Source organism: Ochotona princeps, chromosome 2 (assembly GCF_030435755.1).
Source record: "Ochotona princeps isolate mOchPri1 chromosome 2, mOchPri1.hap1, whole genome shotgun sequence".
NCBI lineage: Eukaryota > Metazoa > Chordata > Mammalia > Lagomorpha > Ochotonidae > Ochotona > Ochotona princeps.
In genome coordinates this window covers 104,977,212-104,992,342 of record NC_080833.1, presented here as the reverse complement: position 1 = coordinate 104,992,342, position 15,131 = coordinate 104,977,212, and the positions used below count along the sequence as shown (strand labels likewise).

Genomic DNA, 15,131 nt, shown 5'->3' with positions numbered 1-15,131 from the left:
AGGCTGTAGAGGATAGCCCAAGGCGTGGAAGACTCAGAAGCTCCCAGGCTTTGCACTAGCTCAGCTTCGGCCATTGCAGCCACTTGGGAATACCAGTAGATCGAAGATCTTTGTCTCTCCTTTTCTCTATGAATCTTTCCGATAAAAAGAAATAAATCTTAAAAACAAATAGATGTTAGAATACACTGAGAAAAATTCCTTGTCTTAGACTTTTTGTGCCCCATTTTAATTTGACATGACAGTAGACACAGACCTTCCACCATCACTGCTTCACTGCCCAGATGCTCACAACTAGGACTGGATGAGGCCTGGGACTCCAGCTAGGTCTCCCACAAAGGTGGCTAAACCACCATTGGCTGCTTTCCCAAGGTGCGCACTAACAAGAAGCTGGATTGGAAGTGGAGCTGGGACTTGAACCAGGCATTCCAGTATGGGATGCAAATATCCGAAGCAGCAACTTCACTGCTGCACTAAATACATTCCCCTCCTCTCTTAGAGCTAAACAAATGTTTCTATTATTTTTTAAAAGATTTATTTATTTTTATTGCAAAGTCAGATATACAGAGAGGAAGATCTTGCATCTGATGATTCACTCCACAAGTGGCCGCAAGGGCTGGAGCACAGCCAATCTGAAGCCAGGAGCCAGGAGCTTCCTCCAGGTCTGCCACGCGGGTGCAGGGTCCCAAGGCTTTCGGCCGTCCTTGAGTGCTTTCCCAGGCCACAAGCAGGGATCTGGATTAGAACCAGGGCCCATATGGGATTCTTGTATGTGCAAGGCGAGGACTTTAGCTGCTGTGCTACTGCACTGGGCCCTAAACAAATGTTTTTACAGTGCAATATTCATAATAAAATTTATCACTTTAACCATTTACTTGTATAGGTCAGACATTAAACTCATTTTTTGTAGAATCACCTTCTACTATCCATCTTCCAAACTGTTTGGTCTTTGCCAACAGAAACTCTTATGTCCACTAGACAAAGAGTAACTCTTCATGCCCCTCTCTAGCCTTGGCAGCCACCATTCTATTCCTTCACCACGTGGACCTTGGGCTCAGTTGCTCTTTCATTTAATAAAAAAGAAGGACCACTGCAGACTAATGAAATTGCTTCTGTATTTGCAAGTCTTCTTGCATGCATGTGATTGAGTTTATTATAGATTAAAAAACAGAACAGATAACGGGGTTAGAAGTGGAAATGCACGAAAGTTTTCATCCCGGGTCTTGCACCCCAGGCCTCAGCAACCCATCCATGGATCTGCTCGATTCTTTCGCATCAAGAAGTTGATCTTTCGAGTCATTTCCATGTTGTAGATCCGCCTGCAAGTTTCATAGCTTTCCCGCTGTCGCCTGCGGCACGGTTTCTCATAGTACCTCCGTCGCTTAATGTCCTCAATGAGTCCATCCATAGTGAGGATTCTGTGAAAAGGCAGCCAATATGGTTAGAGGCTTGGGTTCATTCTTACTCCCCTCAGTTCACAGATGAAGCCAACTGACCAAACTATTGTTCATAAAGATGACAGTTGGAAGTGGTAGCAATATAGCATTAGCTACCCACTTCCAGGGGTTCCAGTAACAAACTGTGGGGAAATTAAAAGGCAATTACATGCTCACGGCCCTTGGAGAGCTAGTGGTCAGAGTTCATGTTTTCACACTTTCTTCTATCACAAGCCTCAAGGGATGACACAGCCCCACAAAAATACGAGTTCCCTCTGACACTAATGCTCAACCGAGTAGGGAGTTGTTTCTGGTAGGAAAAAAAATCACAAGGGGTGATTCCTATTGTGTGTGTGAGTGTGTGTTTAAGATTTATTTATTTTTATTGGAAAGGCAGATATACAGAGAGGAGGAGAGACAGAGAGGAAGATCTTCCATCTGATGGTTCACTCCCCAAGTGACCACAATGGCTGGAGCTAAGCCAATCCAGAGCCAGGAGCCAGGAGCTCTTCCAGGTCTCCTACACGGGTGCAGGGTCCCAAGGCTTTGGGCCATCCTCAACTGCTGTCCCAGGCCACAAGCAGGGAGCTGAATGGGAAGTGGGGCCGCTGGGATTAGAATTGGCAACCATATGGGATCCCGGCGCATGGCAGGCAAGGACTTTAGCCACTATGCTATTGCGCCAGGCCCCTAATGTGTGTTTTTAAAATTTGATTTTTATTGGAAAGGTAGATTTACAGAGAGAAGGAAAGAGAGATTTTCCATCTGTTAGTTCATTCCACAAATGGCCAAAATGGCCAGGGTTGAGCCAACCTGAAGCCAGCAGCCTCCTTCAGGTCTCCTATGCATGTGCAAGGGGGCCAGTCCTGAGGCATTCTCAGATTCTTTCCCATAAGTAAGGAGCTGGATGGGAAGTGGAGCAGCCAAAACATGACCCAGGGCTATATGGAATCCCACCACTTGTAGGCAGAGGATAAGACAGTTGACTCATAGTACCTCCCATCCTTTATGCTTAAGAAATGACACAGCTTAAATCTATAGTCTGAAAAAAATGTCTGGGTCTATGCAAATACAGAAGAAATGGTCCTTATTACACTCCTGATACAACTAGGAGTTTAAAAAACAAAACAAAAACAGCCTTGGGCCCTGGTGCGGTGGCCTAGTGGCTGAGGTCCTTGCCTTGCATGCACTGGGATGCCACATTCATGTCCCAGTTGCTCCTCTTCCTACCCAGCTCCCTGCCTGTGCTTGGGAGGGCAGTCAAGGACAGCCCAAGGTCTTGGGACTCTGCACGCACATGGGGGACCTGGAGTGGGCTCCTGGCTTCGGATTGGCTCAGCTCCAGCTGATGCGGCCGCTTGGGGAGTGAACAATTGGATGAAAGATCTTCCTCTCTGTCTCTCCTCCTCTCTGTATATCTGAATTTCCAATAAAAAAAAATAAATATTTTTAAAAAAATAAAAAAAGAAATGCCACTAGAAACTCTGAAGTAAGAGTTGGGGTATAAGCAGATATAGAAAGAAATGAAACAGAAATGAAACTATCTGGCACTTAATCATTTTTACTCCCAGAATGAAAATGCAAGGGGACAGTCCTTGCCCAAGAATGTGACTGGCACGCGCACACAATCAGGGGACCAGGTTCACCCAAGACCACGTTCCTTAAAAGTGTTTAAATTTTTTTTAATTTGAGAGTCAGAGAGAGCGAATGAGTGTGTAGTTACACAAATGCTCACACAAGTTCCCCTCTGCTAGTTCGCTCTCCAGAAGACCACAATGGCTGGCTCGGGTATGGGCAGGCCAAAGCCGGAAGCCCAGACTCTAAGCGGGTTCCTATAGGAGTGCCAGAGATCAGCTACCCAAGACATCACGTGCTGCTTCCTAGGGTCCAGATCAGCAGGAAGCTACAAGCAGGAGTGGAGCTGGGCCTTGAACTCAGGCGCTCCAATAATGCATCCAGCTATATTGCTAAGCCAAATGGCCACCTCCAAATCCTTCGAAAAGGACAAGGGGGGCCAGGGTTAAGCTGCTACTTGGGATGCCCGCATCCTAATCAGAATGTTGTTTCTAGTCTCAGTTATTCCACTTTGGACCTAGCTTTCTGCTGATGTAATTGGCAGGACAATGAAGGGTGGCCTGATTTCTTGGGCCCCTGCCATCCCCATGTGACCAGAATGGAATACCTGGGTCCTAGCTTTGGCCTGGCACAGACTGGCTGCTGCAGCCATTTTGGGAAAGAACCAGTGATTGGGAATATCTCTTTCCTTTCTCTCTGTAAATCTTTTTCAAATAAATGATTCTCAAGAAAAAAGAAATTCCGGGACCTGGCGCAATGGCCTAGCGGCTAAAGTCCTCGCCTTGAATACACCAGGATCCCATTTTTCTTTTTCTAATCCCGGCAGCTCCACTTCCCATCCAGTTCCCTGCTTGTGGCCTGGGAAAGCAGCTGAGGACGACCTAAAGCCTTGGGACCCTGCATCCGTGTGGGAGACCTGGAGGAAGTTCCTGGCTCCTGGCTTCAGATTAGCACTGGTCATTGTAGTCACTTCGGGAGTGAACCATTGGATGGAAGATCTTCCTTTCTGTATATCTGACTGCAATAAAAATACATAAATCTAAAAAAAAAAAAAATCCTTTCATTCGCCCTCTCAATCCCAAGTGCCCCACTGGCATTTAAACCAAATGAAACAATGATTCTGAACTGGGAAATCACTACTGTAGACCTTTCCAATTCTCAGAAAACTACAGTATTTCTAGGCTTCCTGACTTGTCAAATAAAGCTATAATATGAAGGGTCCCAAAGCAGAGGACCAGCACTCCCATCCCCAGGCGCTGATGTGGTTGGGCTGCTGGGAGTCCAACCCCATCCATCCCCGCTTCACCGAGATACAGCAAGAAAAAAAAAATTGAAAGTAGTTGTCTCATCCATTTTCCCCCATACCTTGATGCTCCCCACCCTAGTCAGTGGCCCACATAGGCATACACCCTTTTCAACATCAAAAATAATAAATGCACTAAAAAAAAAAAAAAGAGGCCAGTTCTATGTAAAAAAGGGCTTCTAAAGTTCACAAAAAGTTACCAGCATTGTGGCACAGTGCGCTAAGCACCGTCTGCAGCACCAGCATCCCCAGTGGGCACTGGCTGGTGATTTGACTGCACCGCTTCCGTTCCAGCTTCCTGCTCACGAGCCTGGGAAGTGGTTGAGGCATTAGCCCTATGTTAAATCCCAGCCCCAATTTCCAAGACCTTTCAACTTGGCTACGTTACATGCACTTACCATTTTTTTATGCCTCAACTCTGCTTCAAACTCTGAATCCCTTTCCACCTCTGAATCCCACCTGAATTCGCTTTGGGCCCCAGCTTCATCCCCTCAACAATCCTTCCCTCAGCTTTCTGTTCATCCTGCCCTTCCCAACAACATTACTACCTCTTCTGAGCTACTTTGGATAAAATCCAAGGCCATCTCTCAAGCCACAGCAGCTGGCTGCATTAACGCTGTAGGTTAGCTTTGGGGAGGGGCTTTTTTTTTTAGATGATAAACTGAAGGGGCTGAGAATTTCCAAGAGGCCTGGTGCTGGTTCCAGAGCAACCTACAGTCACACCTTACAGCGCACCAAGGCAGGCGTGATTCCGGCTCTTCCCAGTTACCTGTTCAGGGTCCTGTAGGCACCCTCCACGTTTCCTTCCTGCACCATGACAGTCCTGGCGATGAACTTCAGGTGCTTTGCCATGACCTTCAATGAAGTCTTTCCTCGGCGAGAGCTAAAGGATGAGGAAGAAAAGGGCGAGCCAAGACCAGGTCACACACAACACGGCACCGTGGAAGCGTCCACGGCGCGGCTACCGCGACATCTGGGAGAGCCACGGGCTCCGACACGCGCGACACCTGCTCGTGGACCTCTACACCCCGGCCCGCTGCCGAGACGAACCCTAGCTTAAGCAGAAAGTGAGAGAGACACCAGGGAAACACGAGGCGCGAGCGGCGGCTACTCACGCACTGACCTGCCTGTCCGCCGCCCGCACCAACCACGGCCGTGGCCCCGGTGCCCGCGGCGTCCTCACCACCCGCTGACCCCGAACCGGCGCGCGAGCGGAAGCGGAAACGACGGCGTCCCCAGCGCCGCGCCGGGTAGGAAACCGCGCCTGTGCGCTCGGTGGTGCCGGGCTGTGGTCTGACTCCGAGAAAGCAACACGCCGCCGCCGACAGGTTCTTCGCCTTTCCGTGGAGTCGTAGTGCCCCACGGAGGAGGAGGTCAGCGCAATTGCACAGCGTGAAATCTTGGAAATTAGCTAAAGCAGCTTTTTAAATGGGGGGTGGGGGGGGCTAGAGAGAGAAAAGCGGGTAGAGCGTCCTGCGCGTGCTCTAGTTTTCTTCTTGGCAAAGCACCCGGACTTTCGGTGGAAAATCGCTTCGCAGCCCTCTGTGCCTGAGAACGAAGGACGAGAAAGAAGCGAGCTCTGACTTTTCTTTGCTGTTTGTCTCACCTGTTTCCTCACTGGAGCCACAACATTCCTTTTTCTTTTATTTGTAGCTCTCTAAATACTCACGGTTTGGATGTTAGGGCTCCTAAACACACATACCCTCACATACAAATAGGAATTCTCAACAGGCTAGTGGAAAGGTAAGCCCTACCCGCCATCCCCTCAGGGTAATTACGCTGAATCCAAAAAGCCAAAATAAAACTAGACCTAGACATCACTGTGCTCATCAGCAAACTTACAATATCTCTGCCTTGTGCCAAATGCGACTGATACCATCCCAGTGTCTCTTGGACTACAAGAAGATACTATGTAGCCGTAAAGACAAGTAGTAAAACAAGGAAGCAGCAAATAGATGGAAAATGAATCACACAGACCACAGCATAATATGGTAGAAGGATACTGGGTTAGAAGCCCCGGAGACTTCGATTCTGTCTCAATTCTGAGAGTCATCAGGCACATGAACTTGAGCAAGTCACTTAAGCCAGGGATTTGTAAACTATTGCCTGAAGAGTGAATCCAGCTACACTTTAAAAAATTTTTTCTCCCTAAAAAAAGTATCATTTTTTGAAGTTTTTTTTTTTTTAATTGGAAAGGAAGACCAGATATACAGATAAAAGAAAAGACAGAGAAAGATTTTCCATCCACTGGTTCATTCCACAAATGTCCGCAGCAAGTGGAGCTGAACTGATGGGGAGCCAGGAGCCTGGAGTCTCTTCCAGGTCTACCACATGGGTGCAGGGTCCCAAAACTTTGGGCTGTCCTTTATTGCTTTCCCAGGCCATAAGCAGGAAGCCAGGAGCTGGATGAGAAGTGGAGCAGCTGGGATATGAATTGGCACCCAAATGGGATCTTGGTAGTTGCAGGTGGAAAATTAACCAATTGAGCCTCATGCTGCTCCCCCCACACACACCAACCCCCATTTGATTTCTATCACAATTTTGTAAGCTCAAAAGAGTAGACACTAGTCCTACTATACAGATAAGGAAGTACACTGAGGTTGAATTCTAGCAAGTCCCAGATGCCAAATATTTTAGGTTTTGTATGTCTTACATCTCTGTTGCAGCTACTCTCCCTTTGCAGCCAGAGCTGCTCATTTAATACATAAACAAATGAGCATAACTGTGTTCCAGTTGCCTTATTTAAAAAACAGGTCTAGGAGTCAGTGCTGTGGTATAGTAGGCTCATATTCCACCTGCAGCACTGGCGTCCTGTGTGGTGCTGGTCTGGCATCTCCATTTCAGATCAGCTTTCTACTTATGGCCTGGGAATGGGCCCCTGCACCCGCATGGAAAACCGGAAGAAGCTCTTGGCTTCAGATTAATTCAGCTCTGGTCATGGCGGTCATTGAAGGGTAAACTAGCAAATGAAACGTCTATTTCTCCCTCTGTAAAATCTGTCTTAAAGTAAAAATAATCAATCTTGGACCTAACTTAGTAGCCAAGTGGCTAAAGTCCTTGCCTTGAATGCGTCAGGATCCCATGTGGGTGCTGGGTGGTGTCCAAGCTGCTTCGCTTCCCATCCACCTCCCTGCTTGTGGTCTGGGAAAGAAGTTGAGGATGGCCCGCGTGGGAGACCCAGAAGCAGCTTCAGGCTCCTGGCTTCAGATCGGTTCAACTCTGATCACTGTGGCCACTTGAGGAGTAAACCAGAGGACAGAAGATCTTTCTGTCTCTCCTCTCTGTATACCTGACTATCTAATATAAGGAAATAGATATTTTTTAAAAAGTAGAAAGGTTAAACAGCTTGTAAAAAGATTCAAGGCAAGGGCCCGGCACAGTGGCCTAACGGCTAAAAGTCCTCGCCTTGTACACGCCGGGATCCCATATGGATGCCAGTTCTAATCCCGGTGGCTCTGCTTCCCATCCAGCTCCCTGCTTGTAGCCTGGGAAAGCAGTCAAGGATGGCCCAAGCCTTGGGACCCTACACCCGCGTGGGAGACCTGGAGGAAATTCCTGGCTCCTGGCTTCGGATCGGCAGAGTACCGGCCATTGCGGGTCACTTGGGGAGTGAATCATCGGACAGAAGATCTTCTTCTCTGTCTCTCCTCCTCTCTGTATATCTGACTTTGTAATAAAAATAAATCTTTTAAAAAAAAAAGATTTATTTCTTTTTATTTGGAAAGTCAGATATACACAGAGGAGGAGAGACAGAGAGGAAGATCTTTCCTCCGATGATTCATTCCCCAAGTGAGCCGCAACGGGCCGGTGCTGCGCCGATCCGAAGCCGGGAACCAGGAACCTCTTCCGGGTTTTCCCACAGGGGTGCAGGGTCCCAATGCATTGGGCCGTCCTCAACTGCTTTCCCAGGCTACAAGCAGGGAGCTGGATGGGAAGTGGAGCTGCCAGGATCAGAACCGGCGCCCATATGGGATCCTGGGGCTTTCAAGGTGAGGACTTTAGCCGCTAGGCCATGCCGCCGGGCCCAAAGAAATAAATCTTTTAAAAAAATAAAAATAAAAGAAGCAATATTTTATTTTTTGAAGATTTGTTTCCATCAAAAATGCAAAGTTACACAGGGAAAAGAGGCAGATAAAGGGAAGACTTCTTCTGCTGTTTCACTTCCCAAATGGCTGCCAACAGCCAGAGCTGAGCCAGTCTAACGTCAGGAGCTTGCAGCTTCTTCTGGGTCTCCCATGTGGGTGCAGGGTTGATGCAACAGTGAGAACCAGGAAAGAATATGTAATTTTCATGTGAATAGAGAAAAGGGCCAAGGCCTGAGCCTACAGGAACACCCATGCTTGGGAGTAGGCAGACATGGGGCCACTCAGGGAACTGGACGTCACTGCCAGATAAGTAAGAAGAGACTTGGAGAGTCGGCTGTCATGGAACCCGCTGGCGGAGCATTTCAGTAGGCGATCAGGAGTGTCAGGTGGCACAGAGAACACAGTATGGCGGGTTTAGCTGGAGCTCAGGTGTAACCTGCCTCACAATACTGATTGGGCGGGATCCAGAGTAACTTGGGAAGCTGCTGTAAGGGGATCATCACTGAGAGATGGAGGGGAATCAGAAAGAGTGTGAAACAACACAGATGAGAAAGGTATGGGCAGGCTCAGATATGGGCTGGGAGACCAAGTCACACTCCATGGACAAATGCTAAGTACATGAAGAGCAAACTGGCGTTGCAATGTAAGAAACGGTACATGCCACAATGGAAGTTTCCAACGTAAGAGAAAATCAAAAGCACACACAGCCAAATCTACCCTGGATAGGAAGTCAGCAACTCCTAAAAAAAGGGAGGCAATTACCAGGAACAGGGTGTGAGAAAGGGGGACTGATGTACGACAAGCTACAAGAAGCATGCTCAGGAGCCTCTAAGCCATGACTAGGATGGCAGGATTGTCTAGTACACTACAGAGGCTTAGGAGAGGCGAGAAAATGCTTTTGGAGGAAACTGGGACAAGTCCAAGAGAAATGCACAGGAAGCTATAGAAATGCATGTATGCACGGACTCCATTTTTGTCTCTTTAGTCTAGCATGTCTAGTGGATGCAGATTTTTGAATCAGGATGATGTCCTGCGTATCAGCACGCCTGGCTCTCCCCCCGCCCTCTTCAGGATCACCTGCCCCAGTGGCTGTTCCGGCCCTTGTGCCCCTCCTCTGCCAGCAACATTCACCCCCCCCCACACACACACCAAGCCTCAGTGGTGCGTATCCAAGCAAGGAGAGATCTCAGAGCAGCAGAACCTGCAGGGCTGGGGCAGCTGGATGCTCACCCAGGGACAAGACACTGAGGTAAATGTCCTGTCTCCAGCCCTCAACTCCAACAACAGCTCAACTCTGAACTGTGTCCCTGTCCCAAGGGCACCTCTCTGTCACCCTGCCTCACTCACAGAGCTCACACAGGCCCACCCAGACTCGCCCTCGGCAGAGCTAGTGTCTGCAAACATTCCCATCCCTCTTGTTTTCTGTAGCTCTGACGAAAGAGACTGGTATTTGAGGCAGCAGACTGAGTAAAAAAAAATCTTTTTTAATCAGAAAAGCTTTTTTTTTCCCTTCAGCACAAATCACACATTAAAAGTAAAACAAAAAAAAATGCCTATACAGCTATTTACAGACATTGGAAATTCCAAAGGCTTGGCTACACGCCCTGTGTTAGGGGTTGAGACAGGAAGCTGGAGCAACTAGAGGACGGCTTCCCATCTGCTGTTTTAAACGTCATGTGGCCATCTCTTTGGCCTCGCTGCACAGGCCCGGGGAGGTGCAGTTACAACTCCAGTCTGATTGCATAGTTACCGGCAAACTGTGACAACGAGATCCCTCTCCAGATAGTTTCTTAGCCTCACTGGGGACAGCAGGAGGTGTTACAGTAGGTGGAACTGGAGTGGCTGGGGCAGAGTGGTTGTAGGGCTGCACTCCATGCTGGAGCCAAAGAATGACACCGATGCCAGTCCCAGTGCCTAAAGGACCACGGCTAAAGGAGATGGTACCTGGGGAACTCAGAGGGGGGTTGCAAATTGGAGCGGTGTGGATCCAGGTGAGATTCATGGTTGGCCATTCCGAGAGATGCCAAGGCTGTCTGAAAACCACGTGGCCTAGCTGGGCCTGACCCGCTGTTTCTGCTGCAGGTGCAGGAACGGAAGCAACTGAATCACTGGGAAGGCTTGCAAAATGCTAAAAGGGCAGAAGTGAGAAAAAAGCTGGACAAAGTTTTCAGATTTCACTTCTTAAACCTTTGTTCTCCTTGAGAACTCAATTTACAATGTAAACATAACCTTTTTCATGTAACATATATATTCTTGCCAGGCTGGGATTAAGCAACATTTTTTAGCAAATTAAATTTTCATGCTTTCTTCTACACATACGGGAGGGTGCAGTATACACTACACACTTAAGTAGGTGTTGGATTTTCGGAGATAAACAGAATAAAGCAAACAGTCCCATAGGTTCTCAGTATTTATAAAATAATTCCTGGGCTCAGCGCAGTAGCCTACTGGCTAAAGTCCTTGCCTTGCAACTGCCAGGATCCCATATAGCTCCTGGTTCATATTCTGGCTGCTCCATTCCCATCCAGCTCCCTGCTTGTGGTCTGGGAAAGCAGTTGAGGATGGCCCAAAGCCTTGGGACCCTGTACCCACATGGGAGACCTGGGAAGAAGTTCCTGGTTCCTGGCTTCGGATCGGTTCAGCTCCAGCCATTGTGGCCATTTGGGGAGTGAGCCAACAGATAGATCTTGGTCGCTCCTCTCTGTAAATCTGACTTTCCAACAGAAAAAGTAAATAAATCTTATAAAAAACTTCCTTATAGAAAAGTGTGTTTTTAACTGGAAACCTGTCCCCAGGCTCTGTATTGTAAATTCTAATTTTCTACAGTATGTTACTTGAAAACAAAATGAAACATAAACAAAAACATGGGCTGATGTGAAGGCAAGATACTCTTGCTTATATTCTAACCAGTTACTCTCTTGTCATGACTGACTACAAGGACTGGCCATTATCTCCAGGAATCTCTCCTCTATTATCTGAATGGCCACTAAATGCCCTATTATTTGACGAGACAGAAAATAGGTCACTTCCCACGGCAGGTCATCTCTTCAGCCCTCCCCCATCTGCCACCTCGTGCCTCTTGTGAAAACTCACACGAGTTGGTCTGGTATGGGGAGAATGGGGCAAGATCGAGGAGAGGAAGGGAGAAGATTGGGGCAGTAGAGCGGGGAGGAGGAGAGCGAGCAGAGGCCTCCTTCTGTATGAGGCCAAAGCCTGGTGAAAAGGTGAGAGACGCAGATGGACTGCAAACCCCCAAGGGGCAGCGGTACACTTCAACAAGTTCTTCCCAGTGACTGAAAGTGAAACAGACGCTGGTGGGAATGCAATGTCCTTTAGGACAATGTGGGAAGCTTAAGCACTCCTTACTCCCTTTCCTGGAAAAAAAAAAAAAAAAAAAAAAAAAAACCTGAAGGGGAAAAACAGAAAAAAGACCAGAAGCAGCTGGGTGGGAGAGGCCCTTGGTGAGTGTGCACGTCACTTCCTGGTGAGTTCCCTGCCATCCTGATGTTTTCAGTTCTTACCTTAGCTAGCAGCTGCCTCCGTCCACCTAGGGATGTGCTCTGCGCAGCTACATGAGGAAACCAAGTCTTTAACATCCCCTCCACCTGCAGCAGCGTTCCCAGGTAACGCTCTCTGTGTAACAGACATTTGTAGAAAGCCATTACATGAGGGGACAAAAGACAGGATGGGAGAGCTCTCCTTTTTTCAAGGCCCTGAGGAAAGGACCAAGGGGACTTACCCCATGTGTGGCTTCTGTAAGACACCGACAATCCGCTGGATCCTGTCCATCGCCACACTCTGCTGGAAGCTGCTCAACCCTGCAACCGAGAGCCTGGGATTCAGACAGGTCACCCGCTCCAGGCAGAACCCAAGGAGGTTAACACTGATTCGGTGAAAGAAGGCAAGTCACAGAGACAAACACAGAGGATGCAGCCATCAAAGAAGGACTTGATACATATTTAAGGGCCAGCCCTGCCATCACAGGCCAATCCTCTGTCGGTGGTGCCAGCATCCCAAATGGCTGCCAGTGTCCCGGCTGCTTCACTTCCCATCCAGCTCCCCACTTCTGGCCTGGGAAAGCAGTGGAGGGTGGCTCACATGCTTGGGTCCCTGCACCCAGGGGAAGTTCCTAGCCTTAGATTAGCTCAGCTCTGGCAGTTGTGGCCATTTGGGCAGTGAACTAGCAGACAGAAGATCTCTCTTACTGTCCCTCCTTCTCTCTGTAACTGCTTTTCAAGTAAATTAAGTCTTTTTAAATGCATATGTAGAGAACCTAGCCCGAAAGGACGCAACCCATTGGATGATTACCTCTCTCAAAACGACCCATCTTCAGCCCATTGAGCAGGTCTGTGAGGGGACGAATGAATCCTTGGAGCTCTTTACACTGTAAGAGGGCAAGACAGAAGCTGGTGAGGAGGAGACCAGGGATGGCTCGCACCAGCAGCCACTCTTCCTCCACTGCAACTCTGGAAGCCTGTCCTTTCTAGAGCCTTCTCAACCAGCTGCCGCCATAACCACACTGGGAGAGTGTCACATCCTGCCTTCTCTTACTTTCTGAGCAAAGAGCAGGTCTCCCTCCGTGGTGCAACTCCGGCCACTCCCATCGGTCTCCAGTTCACCATCTCTGGATCTCCTGGTCCCAGATCCCCGCTGCTGTTGCTCGGGATGGGATGCTGTGTGCTGGTGGTGACTGCAGACCTTGGGGCGATGCTTGCAGCGGATGGGCCCTGGGCTGGGTCGAGCACCTCCCCCGGGCCCCACAGGGTCCGGCCAAGACCCACGCACCCCGTTGTCCTCTCTCTCACTGTCAGAGGGAAAGCCACAGTCACTGTTCACCGGGGAAGTGGACCAAGAGGAAGAGAGAGAGGAAGAGGAGGAGACGCTAGATGGAGAATTCATAGGTCCGTCCGGTAGCAAGGACTAGCAAAGCAGCTCCTTGGAGGGAGGACCCAGCGAGGGGAGCCTGCAAAGCGACAGAAACTGAAATCAGAGGGACAAGCTATGAGACTGCACTGCATGGGGCCAAAACCTCTTCTCTCTGCTCCCTCCCACCCCCCGCCCGGGGAACCATAGAAAAGATGGTGTCCCTTAAAACCCTGGGAAGGTTGGCAAGCCTGGCCCCTGCAGGACCGATCCTCTGCCTGCGCTTTCCTCAGTCCCCAGCTGAACCCCAACTGGACACCTTGCCCGCTCCACCCGGCCGCCCATCCGCAGCCCGCACCCACCTCAAGCGAGCGGCAGAAACCCGGGCACCCGGACCCTGCCAGCGTCCCAACGGGAACCGTCCTGCCACCCCGCCCCGAGCCTGGTCTCCTGCCCTGCACCCCTCTTGCTGGTCCCTCCTGGGGTCAGCGCCTGCCAGGTGATGCAATCCCTCCCAGGAGCGGGATCAGGCGCGTCCCGTCCTCCCCAGCGGCTGGTTCTTCGCCCTCCAAGTCCCCTTACCTGGATGGGTCGGCTCGGGCCCCCAGGCTCCGCGTGCAGCTCCCACTCAAGTCCCTGCCGTTCTCCAGCTAACCCCACCGCCTCCGACTCGTTCCTGGCCGGTCCCGCCCCTTCTCCCCTCCCAGACACGTGCGACTCGGCACGTGCCTGCCCCCTGCGTACACAGATCCCGCGCCCTCATTGGCCATCTACCCGGTAACACGTGACGCCCGTTCCCGAGCCTCTCGGCCCATTGGCTACAGCGCTCCGGGGCCGTGGCCAACCGAGAATCGGCCGTGCGGTGATTGGCCGGGAGGGCAGCACTCCGAGCTCCGCCCCTCCATGCGGCTAGCCGAGAGGCCCGGGTGCTGTTAGGAAAGGAGGCGGAAGGGCGGGGGCAGGGCGGGGCCCGTGGCCTTAAATAGGATGGTGATGCGCGGGAGACACATGGGCCTGCCGTGCAGACACTGGTCGTTCCTCTGCAGACGCGTGTTCGGGACGCGGTCCCGCCTCCGGACCCGACTCCAGGGCCTGATGCTGGGGCGCCTCCGCTCACGAGCGCAGCACGTGGAAACCCGCCGAGCCTGGAGTCTGCAACGTGTGCGAGCGAGTGGTTCCCGGAGGCCCAGCCCTCGTGCCTGCCCTCTCTCCCTCCCTCTTCCGAGCTGGGTGCCCTGCTCGGTGAGGAGGGTGGGGAATGCGGCTGGGAACACGGCGTCCTCCCGGGCTCCCGCCGCGCTCCTGCAATCCCTCTCCTTACATAACCGGCCATGCACGTTCCCAGCTCGGATGCCAGCCCGCCACGACTCTAGAGGTCAAAGCCGAGCGCTCTGGGGCCTCCGATTCCCAGCCCTGGGAGTCCTGCCCAGCTCCGAGTCCAGTTTCCTCTTATCTCTGGAGAACGGTCGCGCGGCCGTGAAGGACGGAGGGCGGCCAGGCCCAGGCTAGAACGTGCCTGTGCCTGACCCTTGGCAGTACTGCCAGAGAAACAATGGGGAGACGGCAGCCGAGAGACCGCAAGGGGGCAGGATGGAGTGTTTTAAAAAATCCTAATTAATAGGCCCGGCGGCGTGGCCTAGCGGCTAAAGTCCTCGCCTTGAAAGCCCCGGGATCCCATATGGGCGCCGGTTCTAATCCCGGCAGCTCCACTTCCCATCCAGCTCCCTGCTTGTGGCCTGGGAAAGCAGTCGAGGCCGCCCAATGCATTGGGACCCTGCACCCGCGTGGGAGACCCAGAAGAGGTTCCTGGTTCCCGGCATCGGATTGGCGCGTACCGGCCCGTTGCGGCTCACTTGGGGAGTGAAACATCGG

General features: G+C 50.9%; 2 protein-coding genes across 4 annotated transcripts; both read right to left on the bottom strand.

Moving 5' to 3' along the window:
• Positions 1-1,114: 1,114 nt before the first annotated feature.
• Positions 1,115-5,302, bottom strand: MRPS21 (mitochondrial ribosomal protein S21). Its single transcript, XM_004588851.3, has 2 exons — positions 5,081-5,302; positions 1,115-1,415 (listed from the first exon to the last, which is right to left on the bottom strand). The coding sequence occupies exons 1-2, from the start codon at positions 5,161-5,163 to the stop codon at positions 1,235-1,237; spliced, it is 264 nt and encodes an 87-aa protein (XP_004588908.1). The 5' UTR covers positions 5,164-5,302; the 3' UTR covers positions 1,115-1,234.
• Positions 5,303-9,866: 4,564 nt separating this feature from the next.
• CIART (circadian associated repressor of transcription) lies at positions 9,867-14,794 on the bottom strand. Of its 3 annotated transcripts, XM_058660196.1 has the most exons (7): positions 14,581-14,794; positions 14,034-14,411; positions 12,948-13,359; positions 12,705-12,780; positions 12,136-12,214; positions 11,918-12,029; positions 9,867-10,524 (listed from the first exon to the last, which is right to left on the bottom strand). In XM_058660196.1, the coding sequence occupies exons 3-7, from the start codon at positions 13,293-13,295 to the stop codon at positions 10,069-10,071; spliced, it is 1,071 nt and encodes a 356-aa protein (XP_058516179.1). In that variant the 5' UTR covers positions 13,296-13,359; positions 14,034-14,411; positions 14,581-14,794; the 3' UTR covers positions 9,867-10,068. The 3 variants fall into 3 exon arrangements, with proteins under 3 accessions (XP_058516179.1, XP_058516178.1, XP_058516177.1); XM_058660195.1 differs by lacking the exon at positions 14,581-14,794 and having other exon boundaries at positions 14,034-14,456; XM_058660194.1 differs by lacking the exons at positions 14,034-14,411; positions 14,581-14,794 and adding an exon at positions 13,842-14,000.
• Between the last annotated feature and the right edge of the window lie 337 nt (positions 14,795-15,131).